This window comes from Aquarana catesbeiana, linkage group LG04 (assembly GCF_042186555.1).
Source record: "Aquarana catesbeiana isolate 2022-GZ linkage group LG04, ASM4218655v1, whole genome shotgun sequence".
NCBI lineage: Eukaryota > Metazoa > Chordata > Amphibia > Anura > Ranidae > Aquarana > Aquarana catesbeiana.
In genome coordinates this window covers 453,651,885-453,670,212 of record NC_133327.1, presented here as the reverse complement: position 1 = coordinate 453,670,212, position 18,328 = coordinate 453,651,885, and the positions used below count along the sequence as shown (strand labels likewise).

Sequence of the window (18,328 nt, the reverse complement as noted above, 5' to 3'; positions counted from 1 at the left end):
AACTGCACCTATATTTCATGCAGGTTTACTGGGACTGTTGTTAAGTGCACTAATGCTCTTAAAGGGCCCTACGATAGCCAGCATAAGAACATCTCAAAGGACTGCCGTCACCCGGAGACACCACCCCTTGTGATGTTACGTGATGTCACAAGGGGCGGGATCTCTAAATGATGTCACCGGATGGGCACGCCCCATTGCAATATAAGAAATGTCAGACACCCGGAGCTATCACAATGGAGGCAGCCAGCATCATAGGAAGATCGTGTTTTTATTTTTAGTGGCAGCGGACGAAGCAGACATCACCGGAGAGAGAAGAAACAGCTGAGAGAGAAGGCAGCAGAAGGAGAAGACCGCAGAGAGAGAGAAGTAACACCGGAGGGAGAAGAGTAACACAATGAACCCCATGCTCATTCACATTCAGGGGCGAGGATCTGGGGGCCCCCTTGTTAGAGAGGGCTTCTAGATTCCGATAAGCCCCCTGCCCGCAGACCCCCACAACCACCGCCCTGTCGGGAAGAGGGCCTTGTCTCCATCAACATATGAACAAGGTGCTTTGGGGTGGGGGGGAAGAGCCCCCCACCCTAAAGCACCCATGCCTCCATGTTGAGGGTATGTGGCCTGGTATGGCTTGCTCGTCCCCCCTCCCCTTTTTCTGCCCTGCCAGCTGCATGCTTTGATAAGGGATTGGCATGGATTTTAAGAGGGACCCCCGCTTTTTTTTTTGGCCCGAAGGACTTGGTAAGGACTGGGGGAGGGACCCCACGCTGTTTTTTTTCATACGTTTTAATTAATGGCTTTTTTTACAATAAGCTGTGAGCAGGGAGTCATCGGTTGTCAAGGACGCGGTGGCTAGCATTCCAACCCGCACCTTAACAACCAGCTATTTTTCCCCCGACCCCCAGGCTGTTTTTTGACAAATACCTCATGTGATACCGCCAGCTAAACCCTGGTGGTAATTATAGCATGCTTTTTAACGCTCTGATCCGTTTGTGAATTGGAGCTTTTTATGCAATATTTACCAGCACGTTTTTTTTTTTTTTATCGGTAAATACCACATAAACTTAATTTTTTTTAACAATTAGACTTATTTTACTGCATGCTATAATGTATGCAAATGAGTATGATACCCTTATCGCATGCGGTTAAGCTTTGTGAATTGACCCCCATGTAACTGAAAAAAGGAAAATAGGAAATAACACCCACACGTTAGAAAACATTAATAAAATATATCCCACAATGTAAATCCAAAGTTAATCACGTCATGAAGTGATGTTGATCCATTGTCAATAATGAGAGGACCCAAAACACTTTGACATGCACCACAAAACCTCTTCCATCACAAAAGGCTGTTTTACAGCTGGCTGCTGAATGTTAACAAACTGGCCTGGAATGCTGGCTGATGCCATTGACCAACTAGGATTCTAACCAAAGCTGTAATTTAGTGGCAGCAGAAATACCACCAAATGAATGACTTTCTGCTGCAACAGCTGGATGTTTAAATGGATGAATGGGGAAAATCTAACCATTTAGTTTGCTCATTTGGCAAACTTTGTACAGCTTGAATTTGGATTGAACATATGGTTGACCCACACCCAAATCTCATCCTTAAAAGGCATAAGCATTGTCTTAGTGCTCCTATCTGTAACAAAAATCTAATAGGTCAGTTAGATTATCTGTGTGTGTCTATCTAATGCAGGGATCCTCAAACTACGGCCCTCCAGCTGTTGCAGAACTACACGTCCCATGAGGCATTGTAAAACTCTGACATTCACAGACATGACTAGGCATGATGGGAATTGTAGTTCCTGAACAACTGGAGGGCCATAGTTTGAATACCCCTGATCTAATGCCTACTGCCAGTTTCAGTTTCAAATTGCTACTGATATTTGATGCTATTTATGCAGATTTTATTATTCAAATACTATTTATTGCAATAGCCTTATTTTCATTAAATTTATTCAAATTGTGTATAAATACATATTTATATTATGTTTTTCAAAATATAAAATAAAATAATAATTCATCAACTTAAATCATAAGGCTACTTTCACACTGAGGCGCTTTACAGGCACTACAGCGTTAAAAATAGCGCCTATAAAGAGCCTCTCCTGTCTCTCCAGAGTGAAAGTCCGAGGGCTTTTATACTGGAGTGGTGCACTTGCAGGAAGGTAAAAAAAGTCCTGCAAGCAGCATCTTTGCAGCGAATTGAAATCAATGGGGCAGCGTCGCCAAACCGCCGGCAAAGCGCAGCTGAAGTGGCGCTTTGCGGGCGGTTTTAGCCCTTTTTTGGCCGCTAGCAGGGGTTAAAACTGCCCCACTAGCGACCGCATAGCATTGCTAAAACGACGGTAAGGCGGCACTAAAAATAGCGCTGCTTTACCGCTGACGCCTGCCCCCAGTGTGAAAGTAGCCTAAAATGCATCTCTGAAAGGAAGGCTGCCTTGAAACAACATGTAGACTGTGTAGGGGTATGTAGCTAATTGAATCAACAGCAGGTGGTTAATCAGTCTTGAACACAATCTTCTGGAATACCAGCCTGGGGAAAACTTGTGAACAAGTTGTGCTATTAGCCAGAACAGAATTACCTTCTACCAGACTGGACTGGGAAGAGATGAATCGCAAGCCCGAGAACAGGCACACAAGTACACAGGAGGGGTGTATGAGCAATGCATCTGGAGAGGTGAGCTTAGGTGGAGAGGCTGACCCTTGCGGCCAGAGTACCCAGGAGGGTTGTTCCCAAATCCTGCTGTAACTTCTGTGCTGAACATGCATACAGTTTATTTGGTCCGGTGAGTGTGTGGAAGCACAGCATTGGCACTGAGCACTTTGTGGAGCACTAAGAGCTTTATATGAGCATGGAGCACTTTCATCTGAACAAAGAAGCATGTTATACGGTTTTAGATGGACTTTTGAAATACTATGGGATTGTTTGTTTATATTTTCACACATTTATTGCACTGAACAACATTTTGAATAGATTTGGTTTGCCTTTGACAGTGCTGTGGTATGGGTATTTGATATGTAAACTTCCATTACTGACCTATTCTCTGAAAATATTAGTTGCCAGGCTGTCATGCTGATCCGCTATTTTTTTATTGCTTTTGAACCACTGACCTTGAGTATGACTTCAATTTATTTTTACTTCAAATATATTTTGTACTTCAATAGCTTTCCAATCTGCATGCATGTTGTGGGTCAGTGACCCAGGGGCAGACAGGAAATCAGCATTTTTAGGAGGTTAGCAATAGCATCCTCCATATTTCACAATATAGGTTAATTCTTCTATGCACTTACTGAAAATGTGTAAACGTCAACTCCACACGATACTCTCTTGATGTCTCAATTTCCCATAAGCAGAAACTATTAGGTGGATAATCACTGGGGAAATTTGGGCTGGTTATAACCCCAGAAAACTGCATGATGTGACCTCCACAACTGGTGTAATGCTCTGTGATATATATAAAAATAAATAACTATAGGCATTGTAAATAATCAATTCCAAATAATAGAAAATAAATGCAAAGATTAATACATACGTGTTGTCCACTGTGGGTGCTGTGAAATTGCTGTAAATTTAAATACATATCTGATCATGAATTTTATAGCTAAAAAGTTAACAGTGATAAAACATTTTCTTCTTTAATAAACAAAGAATGAAGATTTTATGGTGCATATCCTAATAAAAATCATAATTATAGTCCTCATTATTTAATCAAACAGAATGAGAGAAAGACACATAGTAACACAATCCAACAAAATACCTGTTGTAAAATCTGGGTATTCTGGATGCTCTGTAAACAAAATACGTATTTGTTACTGAATTTCAATAACTAGAGGCAGATATACGTAAAACAAACTTAAAAATGTAAATGTGCAAAATTTTGAAGATTGCCTCCATCAATGGCTTGTTTTTAGTCTGTCTTGTGGGGTGCATTTTTTTTTTTTTTGTATAAAATTATTATTATTATTATTATTATTATTATTATTATTATTATTATTTATTTATTTATTTATTTATTTTAGCAAAAGCACCCACAGTATACAAGCTAATTAATAAACTATACGGCCACTATGTCAAGCCTGGAACACTAATTGTGGTACAGACATCTCAAGTCTCCTGCGAGGTGCGGGAGCCTCCCGCGTTTGGGGGGAGCCTCCCGGACATCTGCAAGTGCTGCCCGATATCCCGGCTGCAGGGTTGATCCTGGATGGTCCCCTGGTTCACAGCCGGGGATGATCGGTGCAGCAGGAAGGACAGCTGTGAACACAGATCTCTCTGTATAGCTGACATCCGCTTCTCCTTCTCTTCCCTCCCACGGCTGTCAGCTAAAAAGCTCTACAGGGAGATCGGTGATCACAGCTGTCCCTCCTGCTGCACCGATCATCCCTGACTGTTCCCTGTATCCTCCTCCTCCAGCCCCCCTCTGTGTCTTCTACGGCTCCCCTCCTGTCCTTCTCCCGGCTCTCTGTCCTCCTCCTCCAGCCCCCTCCGTGTCCTTCACCCCTCCTTCTTCACCACCTCCCTGTCCTCCTCCTCTGCCCCCATCTTCCGCATCCGGCTTCCCTCCTCTCCCGCCAGCTGTGGGGATCTGTCAGGATGCCGAGCGTTGGAAGGGACTGGTCATTTACTGGCCCCTGCCTTTTCTGAATTGGACACAGTGAGCGAGATCGCTCCTGTGTCCTGTGAAAACTGAGCAGAGTAACCTGTGTGTTACTCTGCTCAGTTTATAAATGGACAGGAGATGCTGTCTTCTGTCCATTAATCTTCAATGCTGAGAAAGGGACTGGTGAGTCAATGTCCTCAGTCCATTTCCATGTCTTAGAGGAGATGTCAGGGGTCTGTTTAGACCCCTGATATCTCACCAAAGCCCAAACCCCAACAGAGTTGATTAAAAAAAAAAATGCAATAAATATTTAAAAATAAAATTGTAAACAAAAATGATAAAAAATTAAATTATATAAAATAAAAAACTACTGACACCACCCCCTACCCTACCAACACTGTCCACTGCCCCAACCCCCCCCCCCCCCCCCCCCAAAAAAAAAAAAAGCATTGTGAACACAAAAAATGTAAAATGAAAAAAAAAATATGTAAAAATAAAAACTACTGACACCATCCACTGCCCTGCTGACACCGTCCATTGCCCTACTGACAACATCACCGCCACATACTCCCCAACCCCTTCCCCAGAAGCACTGTAAAAAAAAATGTTAAAAATTATTTAAAGAAAATAATAAACAACAAAATTGTAAAAAATAGAGAAAATAATAATAACAAAAAACTACTGACACATTGCTCTACTGACACTGCCCACTACCCCACCCCAAATCATTGTGAAAAACAAAAAATAAAAAAGTAAATTGTAAAATAATAAAAATAAAGAATTACTGACACCATCCACTGCCCTACTGACACCACCCTCCACACCCTCCACTGTAAGTCCAAAAGAAAAAGCTAGACAGCAGAGAAGTGTGGGCATAAAAAAAAACCCATTCAACTCCACTGATATTCAAGCGCAAAAAAAATACTTAAAGTAAAACTATTGCCAGCTATTAAAAGTATGTGCTGCAGCACTCATTTATAACTGAATCTGTGTTTACAGTTTTCTCTTAGTCCCCCTGCAAAGTCTCCCCAAAACCTGGTAATCATGCCAGTGAAGTTTACCTAATGTTGCAGGGGGCATAGCGATCAGCATAGTCGCTACCAAGTCTTAAGCCAGCATCTGGCCACGCCTAGTCCTGTTCACTGCTTTCCTAAAGGACAGCACTAAAGGAAGATTTAGTTTTTTGTTTTTTTCATTTATGAAGCTTATGCATCACATAGTAACTGAAAATGGGACTTGTTTAGACTGAATTTAGCTGTTAAGGGTTAACTGCTTATTTTGTCAGGGGCTGATGAATAAGGTTATATACTTGCCTTATTCCTAACTCTCTCAGCAGCAAGCTTTCTCCTCCATTGTTGGACCATTTGGAATGTGGACAAGCTCTCAATGTCCTCCTATACAATGCAGGATACAATTGCTGGTCTTACTCTGTGCGGTGCTGACTCCCCCCTACTGCCTGGGCTTTCCCTCATGTTGATGCTTCCCTCGGCTGCTGCGGGGAATGTTTCAGGATGGAGAGCGGAGGAAAGGGCTAGTCAATATGTCATTTACTGACCCCTTCTTTTTCTAAATGAACACAGTGAACACACTCCCTCACTGTGTTCATTCATAACCAAAGCATAGTGCTTCAGTTTGTGAATGAACAAGAAGCCGCTCAGGATAGAGCAAATTCAATTTATTCACTGCCCCATGCAGCTGAGGCTGCAGAGAAAGGCATGTGTGTTTGAGCTTTGGGGTGCACAACCTAATGCAATAGGCTGCTCACACCTATGCTCTAGGGAACATACATTTGCAGACACAAAGTAGCTCTAGCATAAAACTGCCCATATTTTTCCACACCCAGGGAGCTGCAGATGGTGTAGCCAGCCATAAAAGTGCATGGCTGTACACACGTGCTTTTGTGCTCATGAGTAGCTTTTCCTCCACAGTGCTCTTTAATCCTATCTAGGTGGAAAGGTATGTCACATTAAGCCTATGTCCTAACACCATACCCATTACTGCCCCTGCCACACTGTTTGCAGACGTCAAATACAGATGAACCACTGCAATGGCTCCTGTGACACAAAGGCAGACCCAGATTGCCACAATGACAATCAGTGTACCAACGTATTTAGATGAGGTTTTTAGAATATAACTCGTACACTCAAGGTCATCAGCTGGTTAAAAAAAAAAACATAGCTGATTTTTCCCTGCTGAATAACTGACAATGGTCCATAACTATACTGTAAGAAGTAAAAGTTCTGCCTTGTCTCTGGAACAACCACAGTCCTACTTTTTGAGTGACAGATTTTTTTTTTTTTATTGAAGAAATAATAAAATAGTATTACCTGTAGTACCATATAAATGGACATTTTGAGAATCTGAAAGGATGAACATATAATTTATTATTAGTCAGTGAAATGTGTCGATCTGCCAATTCAAAATTAATGCTGATACTAAAATCAAAAATGCTTATACTTTGAATAAAATGTATTTTGTCACATATCACACCTGTGTACAATGGCTCCAGATTGCTTATGGTTTTATGGAAATTAGGTTATTTTAACATCAATGATGACTAAATCAGCCAGCTCAATGACATTTATACTGTAAGCTCTTAGAATTGCCTGGCCGCATGAGCTGATACCTTATTGATACTGCTACAGAAATGAGCTCTGTCTGAATTCAAACTTGCCTTCCAAACCAAACTAACTGTGGCATTTCACTCTGAGTGGGCCAACATTTTACCACAGTTCATATACAAAAGATGGTTGTTCCCCTTTTCTCGGGAGAAAAAAGAAGTTTCAGCATTTTTTTTCAAGAAAATAAGCACCTCAGACATATGGTCCTAGATCAGTGGTTCTCAACCTGGAGGTCGAATGATGATTTGCCAGGGGTCACTGAATCCTGGGCTGTTCCCGAAGCCCGCACCACTCTCCAAGTCTTTTTGTGACCACCCAGCAGAGCTATCCCTAGAGCCTGTGGCCGCCCAGCTGGGCTGATCCTTGAGCCCGCGGCCACCCACTTAGCCTCTTCATAGCTGCCCATTCAGTTCATGGCATCGCTGGGTGGCAGAGACTAGAGGTCAGCTGATTGGTGAGGAATGTTAAGTGGAAGGGGCTGGAGGAGATCCTATCTCTTGATTTCGGCATAGGTGTCACTGCTATGAGACATCACAAAGTCGGAGCCACAGTGAAGCCGGAGACAGTGAGTAACACTACATGTGATTATAGTCGCCATTAAAAGTCCCCACTACAGTTCTAAGATCAGCAGATGACCTTGATCAAGAGCACCTAAGCTGGCTGATCAGAACTACCACACACAACACACACACACACACACACACACACACGCGCGCGCGTAAGAGAAGGAATAAAAATGGAGAATACATGGAAGGGAGAGGAAAAGGGGGAGGAACAAAAAAAAAAGGGAGAGAGAATAAGAGAGAGAACAAGAAAGACGGCTAGCGAGAGGGATGGGGGGGGGGACAAGAAATTAGGATAGAGACGGTTAAAAGGGAAAGAAAGAACAAAGAGAGAGCGTGGTACATCCTAAAATGTACCATAAGGGGTTTTAATACTGTACGAGTGGAAGGGACTCAGGGAGCACTAAATGTCCATGGGTTAGGGGCGCAAATCACTTGTCTTGTGTTGCGTGCTGACAACCCAGACTACGAAAATAATTTTACTGTTAAAATTTCCCAAGTTGTGGGGACCCCTATCAAGGCGTCACGGCACTAGGAAGGTTGAGAACCACTGTCCTAGATGCACCCAATCCATATATTGCAAACAAAGCAGGACCTTATCACATTGGCTGAGAAAATGTCTACATCTATAAATACACTTTTGTGGTAAATACATTATTAGTCTTCATATGTGATTAAAGGCTACATTATCTCTATAGGTTTTATTGTGTACTATTTCATTGCCTGGGGCAAGTAAGCCTGATTTGTACTCCATTTCATATATCTCTGACTATCACTTTCATCATCTGTGTTGATATTTTGCGGCCTCTAAGAGGTAATATTGTCCATGGTAGTGGATGGCAATAGACCTGACAGTCATGCATGAAATGAACACTAGAATACTTCTAGCCATGTATTTTTCTGAAAATAACAAAAGATCATAGTGAGTATAGAAATTAAAAATAATGTAGCAATGCATGTCATGAATGTGTGTTTTTTTTTTTTTTTGTTTTGTTTTGTTTTTTTTTTTTTGTTTTTTGTTTTTTTTAGCATGAAATATAAATTTATTTTCAAGTTTTGGTTACAGTATATGTATCATGCTCTGATTTTCTTTACAACATGTCAATCTTTTGAGCTGGCCTCAGTTGTTACTAGTAACAATAGCTCTCTCCATAGACAAACAATCAGTGCATGTTCAGTGGATTGATTGAGGGAATGTCTGATGAATGATTAGGAAAAGTAACATTCAGCTTTTTCTTACATTGGTTGAATATAACAGTAAAAATTAACTGATGTTGCCATTAGTCAAAGAAAAGTCACTTTTACTGGTGGAATCCTGGCCAAATGTCCACCTATTTTTGGCCTGGCACAGGAGTGAATGTTCATCAAAGAAGTAAATATAGAGTGAAATGACCACCAATCATTGATGCAGAACATGAGTGGTTGCATGAATTTCCCATGTCAAAAGACTTTTATGGTAGTTAGACTAGAATTCGTATGACCACTTTAAAATTGTGTTAGCATCTCCCATATTTCTGTCAGCACAATTTCACGTGTTCAAACTCTTGCACTTTCTATGAATTTTTAGATAAGGGAATTTAATTGTACACCTTTAATTGAAAATACCTCATTCTCTCACTTACTGTAGGGCATTGAAGAAGTACAACAAAAATGGCCTGTTTGTGCAGATTTATCAAATACATACTTATGCCCTGTACACATGATCGTAAATTCGGTCAGCAAAAGACAGATGAGAGCTCTTGGTCGGAAAATGCGACCATGTGCATGCTCCATCGGACTTTTGCTGGCGGAATTCCAGCCAGCAAAAGATTGAGAGCATGTTCTCAATTTTTCGGTCGGAAAAAGTTCCGTTTGGAAATTCCAATCATCTATACCAATTCTGACACGCAAAATTCCTACGCATGCTTGGAAACAATTCGACGCATGCTTGGAAGCTTTGAACTTCATTTTCTCGGCTCGTCATAGTGTTGTACGTCACCGCATTCTTGAGGGTCAAAAGTTCAGCGAACTTTTGTGTGACTGTGTGTAATGCAAGCCAAGCTTGAGTGGAATTCAGTCGGAAAAATCACCCAAGATTTTTCAGACGGAAATTCCGCTCGTGTGTACACGCCATTAGAGGGTAATTTTTTTTCTAATCATGTTTGATAACAGGGTTTTTTTTTTTTCAAAGTTTGGAGAATTTGACATTCAAATATGAAGTATGGGAAGAACATATACTATGGAAATAGCTGGGAAAGACCAATGTCATGAATCATCGAATTATTATGTGTGTTCAAGTATAAGGGGAGCATGAATTTTACAGTGCAGCCTATAACATACTGTACATATCAGTAATAAAAAAAAAAAAAAAAACACACTATAAAGCATGTCTTTCTGCATACTAAAACCTGTATATGTTGTGTTAAAAGAGCAACAATCATATACCTGAGCAGATGACACTTGCGTCTTCATTGTGTCTACAGTTATGGGAGCCCCATCCAAGATGATTGCATTGGTAAAGGTACTGCTCATTTCCAGCACACCGCACATTATCAAGAAGAATACTCCCATTACCCGGTCCAAAATAAGCAGAAATTAGAGCAGCAACACCAGACCCGCATTTCAGCTGTCGACACACAACATGAGCATTATTGATGTCCCATATGTCATCACATACTGTTCCCCACTCTGTTCCATTATATATTTCCACACGTCCGGCACATCTGTCCAAGCCACCCACCAGTCGGATAGGGTTAATTTCTAAACAATACAAAATATTTTAGGTTAGGACATTTATTTAAGTGTACTTACTGTGTACCCTAAAGTCATTCTTTATAGAATTGTCACATATACATGCTTCCTCTTACATATTTTAGTGGCTTTGGACAAATAATCTCTCTAGAGATTATCTACATTTCAAGATAAAATATTAGCCAAATATGAAGTGCATTGATTTTGTTAGGTCTGTGGACACATAAGGATGATTTACTAAAGGAGTAGAGAATATTTACTCAATAAATGAGTGTTCCCTTATCTTAGTAAATTAAGCACATTTTTGTTCAGTTTAATGCCCAATCATGTGCAGGAAATAAAAAAAAAAAAAAAAAAAAAAAAAAGCATTGCGAGAAGGAGCAGTAAAGCGTAACTATTTTGTGGCACTGAAAAGCAGGGAGCAAAAGCTGCAAATGCCAAAAGCAAAAATGGTTGCTTACATGTACATATTGTATATAACAAGTTATACAGTACTATAATGTTTTACAGCCGTTAACACATATTAAGAGTGTTCATAATGTATATACACTCCTTCTTATACTGTATACACACGTATTTAAAAAGAGTGTAGTATATACTGTACAGATATGGTGGCAACCCCCAGACATTGTATTTTGACAGTGGGACTAGCCAACAAACGTTTTAATCATGACTGTTCAACAAAAGTTGATCAAATGATTTACTTTTTTTGAGCAAGGACTGCCACACACTGAGAAAATTTGGCTGGTCCCTGTAGAACCAGCCAAATTTCGACCAGTGTATGGTCAGCTTTACTGTTCCCAAACCTGAGTATATACTGGCCAACACATCCACTAGAGTTCCACCAACACAAAATGACTAGGAAGAGGCTACAGTACTGCCTAGAAACATGCTGAAAGCCCTGCTCAGTTAGACTGGAAGGGATCTTGAGAACACTGTGTAGCTGAGTGCTAAGTGCTACAGCCAGCTTCTCTTCTTTCTCTCACTGCAGGCTCACAGGGAGGATCTGTGTGAAATTGGTTCTTGCTCCCCCTCCCCCCCTCTCAGGAGAGTCTGAGCCAATTGGAGCATGAGAAAGATAACCTGCTGTATTGCAGAGGACACTAGGAAGTGAATTTCCTTAAAGAGCACAGCACAATACCATTGAACGGCAGTGGGATGGACTCCAAACTGCAGGAGGAGAAGAAGAGCCTAGACTTTCCCAGGTGGGGGGGAGAGACTACATTATTCTTGTGAAGGGATGCCGTATTAAGAGGACTTCCTATGGGACCTCAGAGGAAAAGAGCACCACACAGAGAGGTCTTGCTGCCGGTGTCTGATGCCTACATCTGAGGGAAGATAGTCCTCCTGCTGCAGCTTACCAGAGACTGTGCAAGTGTGTACCAGAGCCGAGCGTCCAAGTCTCTGGGATTTGATGTCTGGACCCACCAAGCATATGAAACAGGACCTGACGCCTGCCGGGAGTGGTGAGGAAAGAACACACATTTAACCCCTTGCTACACCCTGCTCTGCATAGACTGCCCCTTAACTAGTAGATTTCAGCTATAAATCCACATACTCTTAAAAAGACAGACTTTTGTGCACCACAAACAAAGAGCCCCATCGCAAGCTGGCCAACATCAGTATTAAGGCACCAGGTACAATATCACCACTTTTAAGGGGTACCCCACTCAGGAACACTTACCGATATTAATATCTGGGGTATCGTAATAGAGTGCACTCAAGAACATTATTATTGAGTTAGATGGGTCTAATGCAGCTCAATAGTGGTTAGTTTGGTTAAAACGTGGTTTAACACTGTCGTTATACAGTTAGGTCTTCCAATTATAGCACAGTGTTCAGTTAATTCAGTTCTGCAACTTTGCAGTGTTTATTTGTTTCATAGTGTTTGTTTGCTTCATATCAAGTCTAGTACTGTTACCTGCTTTGAGACAATACATTTACTTAATCTGCTATTTGGTAGTCTGGGTCTAATTGTTAGGGATTCACAACAATGTAGCAATGCACAAACATTTAAGTTGTCCAGGTGGTGTATCTGGAATTGCAAAAGCATTTGACACAGTTCCCCATAAACGTTTACTGTACAAAGTAAGGTCCAGTGGCATGGACCGTAGGGTGAGTACATGGATTGAAAACTGGCTACAAGGGCGAGTTCAGAGGGTGGTGATAAATGGGGAATGGTCAGGGATGAGAAGTGGGGTCCCCCAGAGTTCTGTGCTAGGACCAACCCTGTTTAATTTGTTCATAAACGACCTGGAGGATGGGGTAAACAGTTCAATCTCTGTATTTGCAGATGACACTAAGCTAAGCAGGACACTAAGCTAAGCAGGTTTTACACACACATTACCATTGGCTACAGCCACTGATATTGTGTGTAAATCTGACAAGTAGACTCCTGCCTGTCAGGAGCATTCCGGTGGCTGCACTGCCACACGATTGCTTTTGCACACTCCCGGTAACGGAGCTCCCCGTGCGTGCACCCCCACCATGTATCCTGGGCTCCATTTGCCCATCTGCGGGCCCAGGACAGACATAGCGACGGTCGGTGGGTAGAGGGAAGGGAGAAGAGCTGACACGTGTTCACTTTCCTCCCCTCCTTGTTGCCGACCCTGAAAATGACGTGTTTGACGTCACTTCCGGGTCAGCCTCTCAATGTCCCCGGCCAGAGTGGCCACAAAAGAATATACTGCAATGTGATCTGCAATACATTACATTCAGTAATGAATGTAATGCCACAACATTGCCTTCCACATGATGGTACAGAGCTGGCATGGCCTTGCATGAAAAGAAATAGCAACTGGGAACCGGCCATTGTGGTACAGTACATTCTGAAAATTTACGGAAGGGGGCAGAATCCACCAGACGGAAAGACAGTAGTTGTAGAGCCAGCAGCTTGGACAAGCTTGCATTTAGACGCTGGGCATGTGGGTGACAGTAACTGTGTTTTTTTTTTTTTTTATTGCTGCAGCAGATGGGGCAGAGAAATTTGCCGGCTATAGTCTACAGCTGGTAGTGTGCTACTGGCAGAGGCACTGCAAGGACCTGGGACACCCTGTGTTATACCATCACCCCTGTCAGTGGAGGCTGCTGAGAGTTTGAGGTATAGCAGGGGCAGGCTGAGGTGAGTGAGGAGTAACAGAATTGCGCCAGTTTTTTGTGGCTTTCAGGTAATCTTGCCAACGATCTGAGTGCTGGGAGGTTAAATGCCCTGTCAAGCATGTGGTACTCAAATTGTTGGTGTTTTTGCCACGCTTGATGTGCTTAAGAGTTTGAAAATTGCAACAGTGTGATAGGCTGCACATGTGCTAAAAAAGGCCCAGAGCGCTGAGCTGTGGGAAGTGGGCCGGGAGCTAACGGCTCCACAATGTGATGGAAGAGGGTGGCTTGTGCCTCACCCTCACTTTCCACCTCTGCTCTACCCAGCACCCAAGTAGCATCAGTGACATCATCATCCTCCTCCTCATTACCACTGGAGACAACTTGGCAATACGCTGCGGCTGGGGGAACATGACTGCCAATTTGTGCACCAGTGTTCTCCCCTCTCTGTAGGCTCATGTTCCTGCCTTCCTTAACCTCAGAACCAACATCTGAATCAAGTAATGGCTGTGCATCATCAAGGAGCAAGTGGCTGAAGCTGTGTTAAAATAACTCCGCTAACTCCTCCATGCCTGATGCTGGGGCTATGGCAGGAATAGCTGTGGACAAGGAGGCAGATTTAGCCACTCTGGCAGCTGCAGTGGACTGCGCACTAATCTCTGCTTGGGTGACGGAGGATGAGGATGGTTTAGTAAGCCAGTCTACCACCTCCTCTGCATGCTGTGGCTGGATAGCATGGGCAACATCACTAAACAGAGGAAATGATGTCCTGCCTGAGGACTGACCATGTCTGCCTTTGCCTGTGGACACATACACTACTGGTCCCCTCACAGTGCTATAGGAAAGTCTGCCTCTTCTTGTTGTCCTCCCAGACATGATTGGGGTGGGGGGGTGCTTATTAACAAAATGTAATAAAGATGTGGAAATGTGTACGTGGATGCACTTTTAATCAATTTAAAAGTGGTGTTTGGTGCACTTTAACTTGAGTACTCACTACACAGACACACTCCACTGATACACTATAATATACTGCAGTAAACCTGCACTAACGCACTGCAATATACTGTGTCAAACGTGCAGTAACGCACAGAAATGTACTGTGTTAAACATGCACGTAATGCAGTGAAATATAGGGGGTTAAACTTGCAGTAATGCACAGAAATATAGTGCTTTAAATGGCACGTAATGCACTGAAATGTGACATAAACTTTCAGTAACTCACTGAAATATACTGCGTTAAACTTGCAGTAATGCATTGAAATATACTGATTTAAACGTGCACTAATGTGCAGAAATATACTGTGTTAAACGGAAGGTAAAGCACTGAACAATATGGAGCTAAACTTGCAGTAATGTACTGAACTATACTGCGTTAAATGTGCACTAATGCACAGAAATATACTGTGTTAAACGGCGCGTAACGCACTGAAATATGCCCAGCGTATGAGGATGCCCAGCGTTTTGAAGGCTCTGATGATGGTACCCAGCTAGAGGAAGGCAGTACCATGAGACCAGAGAGAGGAGATGCCCAAGAAGGACAGCAATCTGGCTGTCATGTTCCCCCAGCTGCAGCATACTGCCAGCTTTGCTCCAGTGATGAGCAGGGAGGGGATGATGAGGTCACTGACTCCACGTGGGTGCCTGAGAGGAGAGAGGAGGAGGCACATCTCCAACGAGGCAGGATGCCCTCCAGGGGCCAGCTTAAGGGCAGCACATCGACTGCATTACAACGCAGAGCCCTGCATGTGCACGGCGCTGCTGTCTCTGCGTGTTATTTCAAAAGTTCTTTGTGGGCCTTTTTTGAGACGAGTGCATCAGATCCTACCGCTGCTGCTATTTGCAATATATGTCTCAAGCCTATCTCACGTGGCCAAAACATCACCCGCTTGGGCACCACATGCTTGACCAGACATATGTCGACCTGCCATGCAGTTCATTGGCAAGCGTACCTAAAAGACCCACACCAAAGAACAAAGCAGACCTCTCCTTGCTCCTCATCAGCTGGGATCTCCAACCCCCCTACCTTCAGTCCTCTCTGAAACCTGCACGGAGAGGAATGAAGGTGTAGAATTAGGTGTGTCACAGCCAAGTACTTGCAGGCAACCTGCTATTGGTACACCGACGTCAGATTGTACCAGGCAAATTTCCCTGCCCCAGCTGCTGCACCGCCGAAAGTAGTTCGCTCCCAGCCATCCACATGCCCAGCCGTTGAATGCTAGCACTGCAACTGCTGCCTTTTCAGTTTGTGGACTCTGCCCCCTTCTGTGAGTTTGTGGAATGTGCGGTTCCTCAGTGGCAGGTTCCCAAACGCCACATTTTCTCACGGAAGGCGATGCCGGCTCTCTACCGGCATGTGGAAGGCAATGTCTTGGCCTCGCTGGACAGGGCAGTCAGTGGTAAGGTGCATATTACCGCTGACTCATGGTCCAGCAGGCATGCACAGGGATGTTACCTATCTTTCACCGCGCACTGGGTGACTCTTTTGGCAGCTGGGAAGGATGCAGGACAGGGTGCAGTAGTGTTGGAGGTTGTTCCACAACCACGCCTCCAAAATTCTACTAGTGGTGATTCTGCCACACCTCTCTCCTCCACCCCCTCCTCTTCTTCTTCCTCCATGGCCTCTTCCTGTGCTGATTTGTCCTTGGAACCAGCGGTGCTCCGTAGGCGTTCAAGGGGCTATGCAAACACGCAGGCAAAAAGATGCTTGAGCTGGTGTGCTTGGGGGACAGCAGCCACACTGGGGCAGAGATTCTATTAGCTATGCAAGGGCAGGTTCAGAGGTGGTTGACGCCACGCCAGCTTAAGCCAGGTATGGTGGTTTGCAACAATGGCCCCAACCTCCTCTCCGACAGGGACAACTGACCCATGTGCCCTGTTTGGCTCACGTCCTTAACTTGGTGGTGCAGCAGTTCTTGGGCAGGTACCCGGGCTTACGGGATGTCCTGAGGCAGGCCAGGAAAGTCTGTGTGCATTTCCGCAGGTCATATAATGCCAGTGCTCGGCTGGCTGACCTCCAAAAGGAATTTAACCAGCCCAAGAACCGCCTAATCTGTGACATGCCCACCAGGTGGAACTCAACGTTGGCCATGCTGCAGCGGCCGCACACACAGCAGAGGGCCATCTATGAGTACCTGTGTGACTATGGCACCAGGACAGGGTCAGGGGACTTTGGTTTTTTCCCCACGCCAGTGGGCTATGAGCAGGGATGCATGCACTGTCCTGTCACCATTTGAGGAGGCCACGAGGATGGTGAGCAGTGACAGAGCATGCATCAGTGACACTGTCCCTCTTGTCCACCCGTTGGAGCACACGCTGCGTGGAATAATGGACAGGGCACTTGAGGCAGAACAGAGGGAGGAAGCGTAGGACTTCCTTACCTCTCAAGGCCCCCTTTATCCAGACAGTGTTCCTGCGTGCCCGCCGATCACACAGGAAGAGGAGGAGGAGGATTGCGTCAGCATGGAGGTGGAGCCTGGCACTTAGCATCAGCAGCAGTCTTCAAGGGATCATTTACAGTCTGAAGAAACCCATGGACTTGTACGTGGCTGGGAGGAGGTGGGTGCGGATCATGTCGTCCTTAGTGACCCAGAGGACTCTGGACCGAATGCCTCAGCAAACCTATGCTTCATGGCCTCCCTGATCCTGCAAAGCCTGTGGAAGGATCCTCGTATTCGTGGTATCAAGGGGAGGGATGATTACTGGCTGGCAACCCTCCTTGATCCACGTTACAAGGGTAAGGTTGCGGACCTTATCTTGCCATCGCAGAGGGAGCAGAGGATGAAACATCTTCGGGAAGCCTTGCAGAAAGGTTTGTGCAACGCTTTTCCAGAGCCTGGGAGGTTACAATTTCCTGGTCCTCCTGGACAATGTGTTGCTGAGGCTTCGGTCAGTCAAAGAAGGAGCGGTGGAGAACGTGGCCGTCTGACCAATGTGTTCAGATAAATTTTTTTAGTCCGCAGCCCCAAGGTCTGACCGGTCGATCGACGGACCTTCATAAAAATGAATCAGTCTTGGATCACCAGCTACCAAGCACCTGATGCTGATGTAACCAATTGATTTTTTTTTTTTTTTTTTTATGTGAGATCCCTTTAAGACTGCCTATGCTGATGCTGAGTGACTATACTGTTATGCTGAGTCACAATCCTCTTACTCCGCAATTTTCATGCTGATAGCTTGTAAGAACATTTTTGGTTCTGGGCACCGCCACCAGTAGCCAAGGCCCAATTTTTCAGCCTCTGTTCAACAGGGACATGTAATTACAATTCTTGATCTAATATTTCACAGCAGTGCCCATTCCTGTGCCCACCAAGAGTAACTGTGAGGGCTTACAGTGTTGTGGCAACACCAACACCTAAGGCCCCAATTTCTGCAGAGTATATAGGGCAGGCCCCTACTTTCAAACATCCAACTTACAAACTCCTACTTGCAAATGGAAGGAGACAACAGGAAGTGAGATGAAATCTACCCCTAGGAAGGGAAATTCTCTCCTGTAAGAGTTAATATGGGAAAAACGTGTCTCCTCTTCACTGATGCTTTATCACCAATCCTTGTTTCACTAAAAACCCCAAATTTTCAAAAAAGCATTTGTCATTGGGACAGAAAGTGAGGTGAAATCTTCTGAAGAGGTGCACAGACAGCAAAACAAATGTTACAGGGATGCTAACCCTTCCCTATGTTTTCCAAAAAGCTTAAATAGATTTTGTGGCTGGAGCTA

At 43.9% G+C, this 18,328-nt stretch overlaps 1 protein-coding gene across 1 annotated transcript in view; it reads right to left on the bottom strand.

Annotated features, from left to right (window-relative positions):
• Positions 1–18,328, bottom strand: part of DMBT1 (deleted in malignant brain tumors 1) — a 165,362-nt gene that overhangs the window by 130,852 nt on the left and 16,182 nt on the right. The window contains exons 3-7 of the mRNA XM_073627487.1: positions 10,213–10,527; positions 6,932–6,964; positions 3,762–3,791; positions 3,537–3,566; positions 3,295–3,448 (exon numbers count right to left, since the gene is read on the bottom strand). Of these exons, the coding sequence (XP_073483588.1) occupies positions 3,295–3,448; positions 3,537–3,566; positions 3,762–3,791; positions 6,932–6,964; positions 10,213–10,527 (562 nt within the window). The remainder of the gene's footprint in view (positions 1–3,294; positions 3,449–3,536; positions 3,567–3,761; positions 3,792–6,931; positions 6,965–10,212; positions 10,528–18,328) is intronic.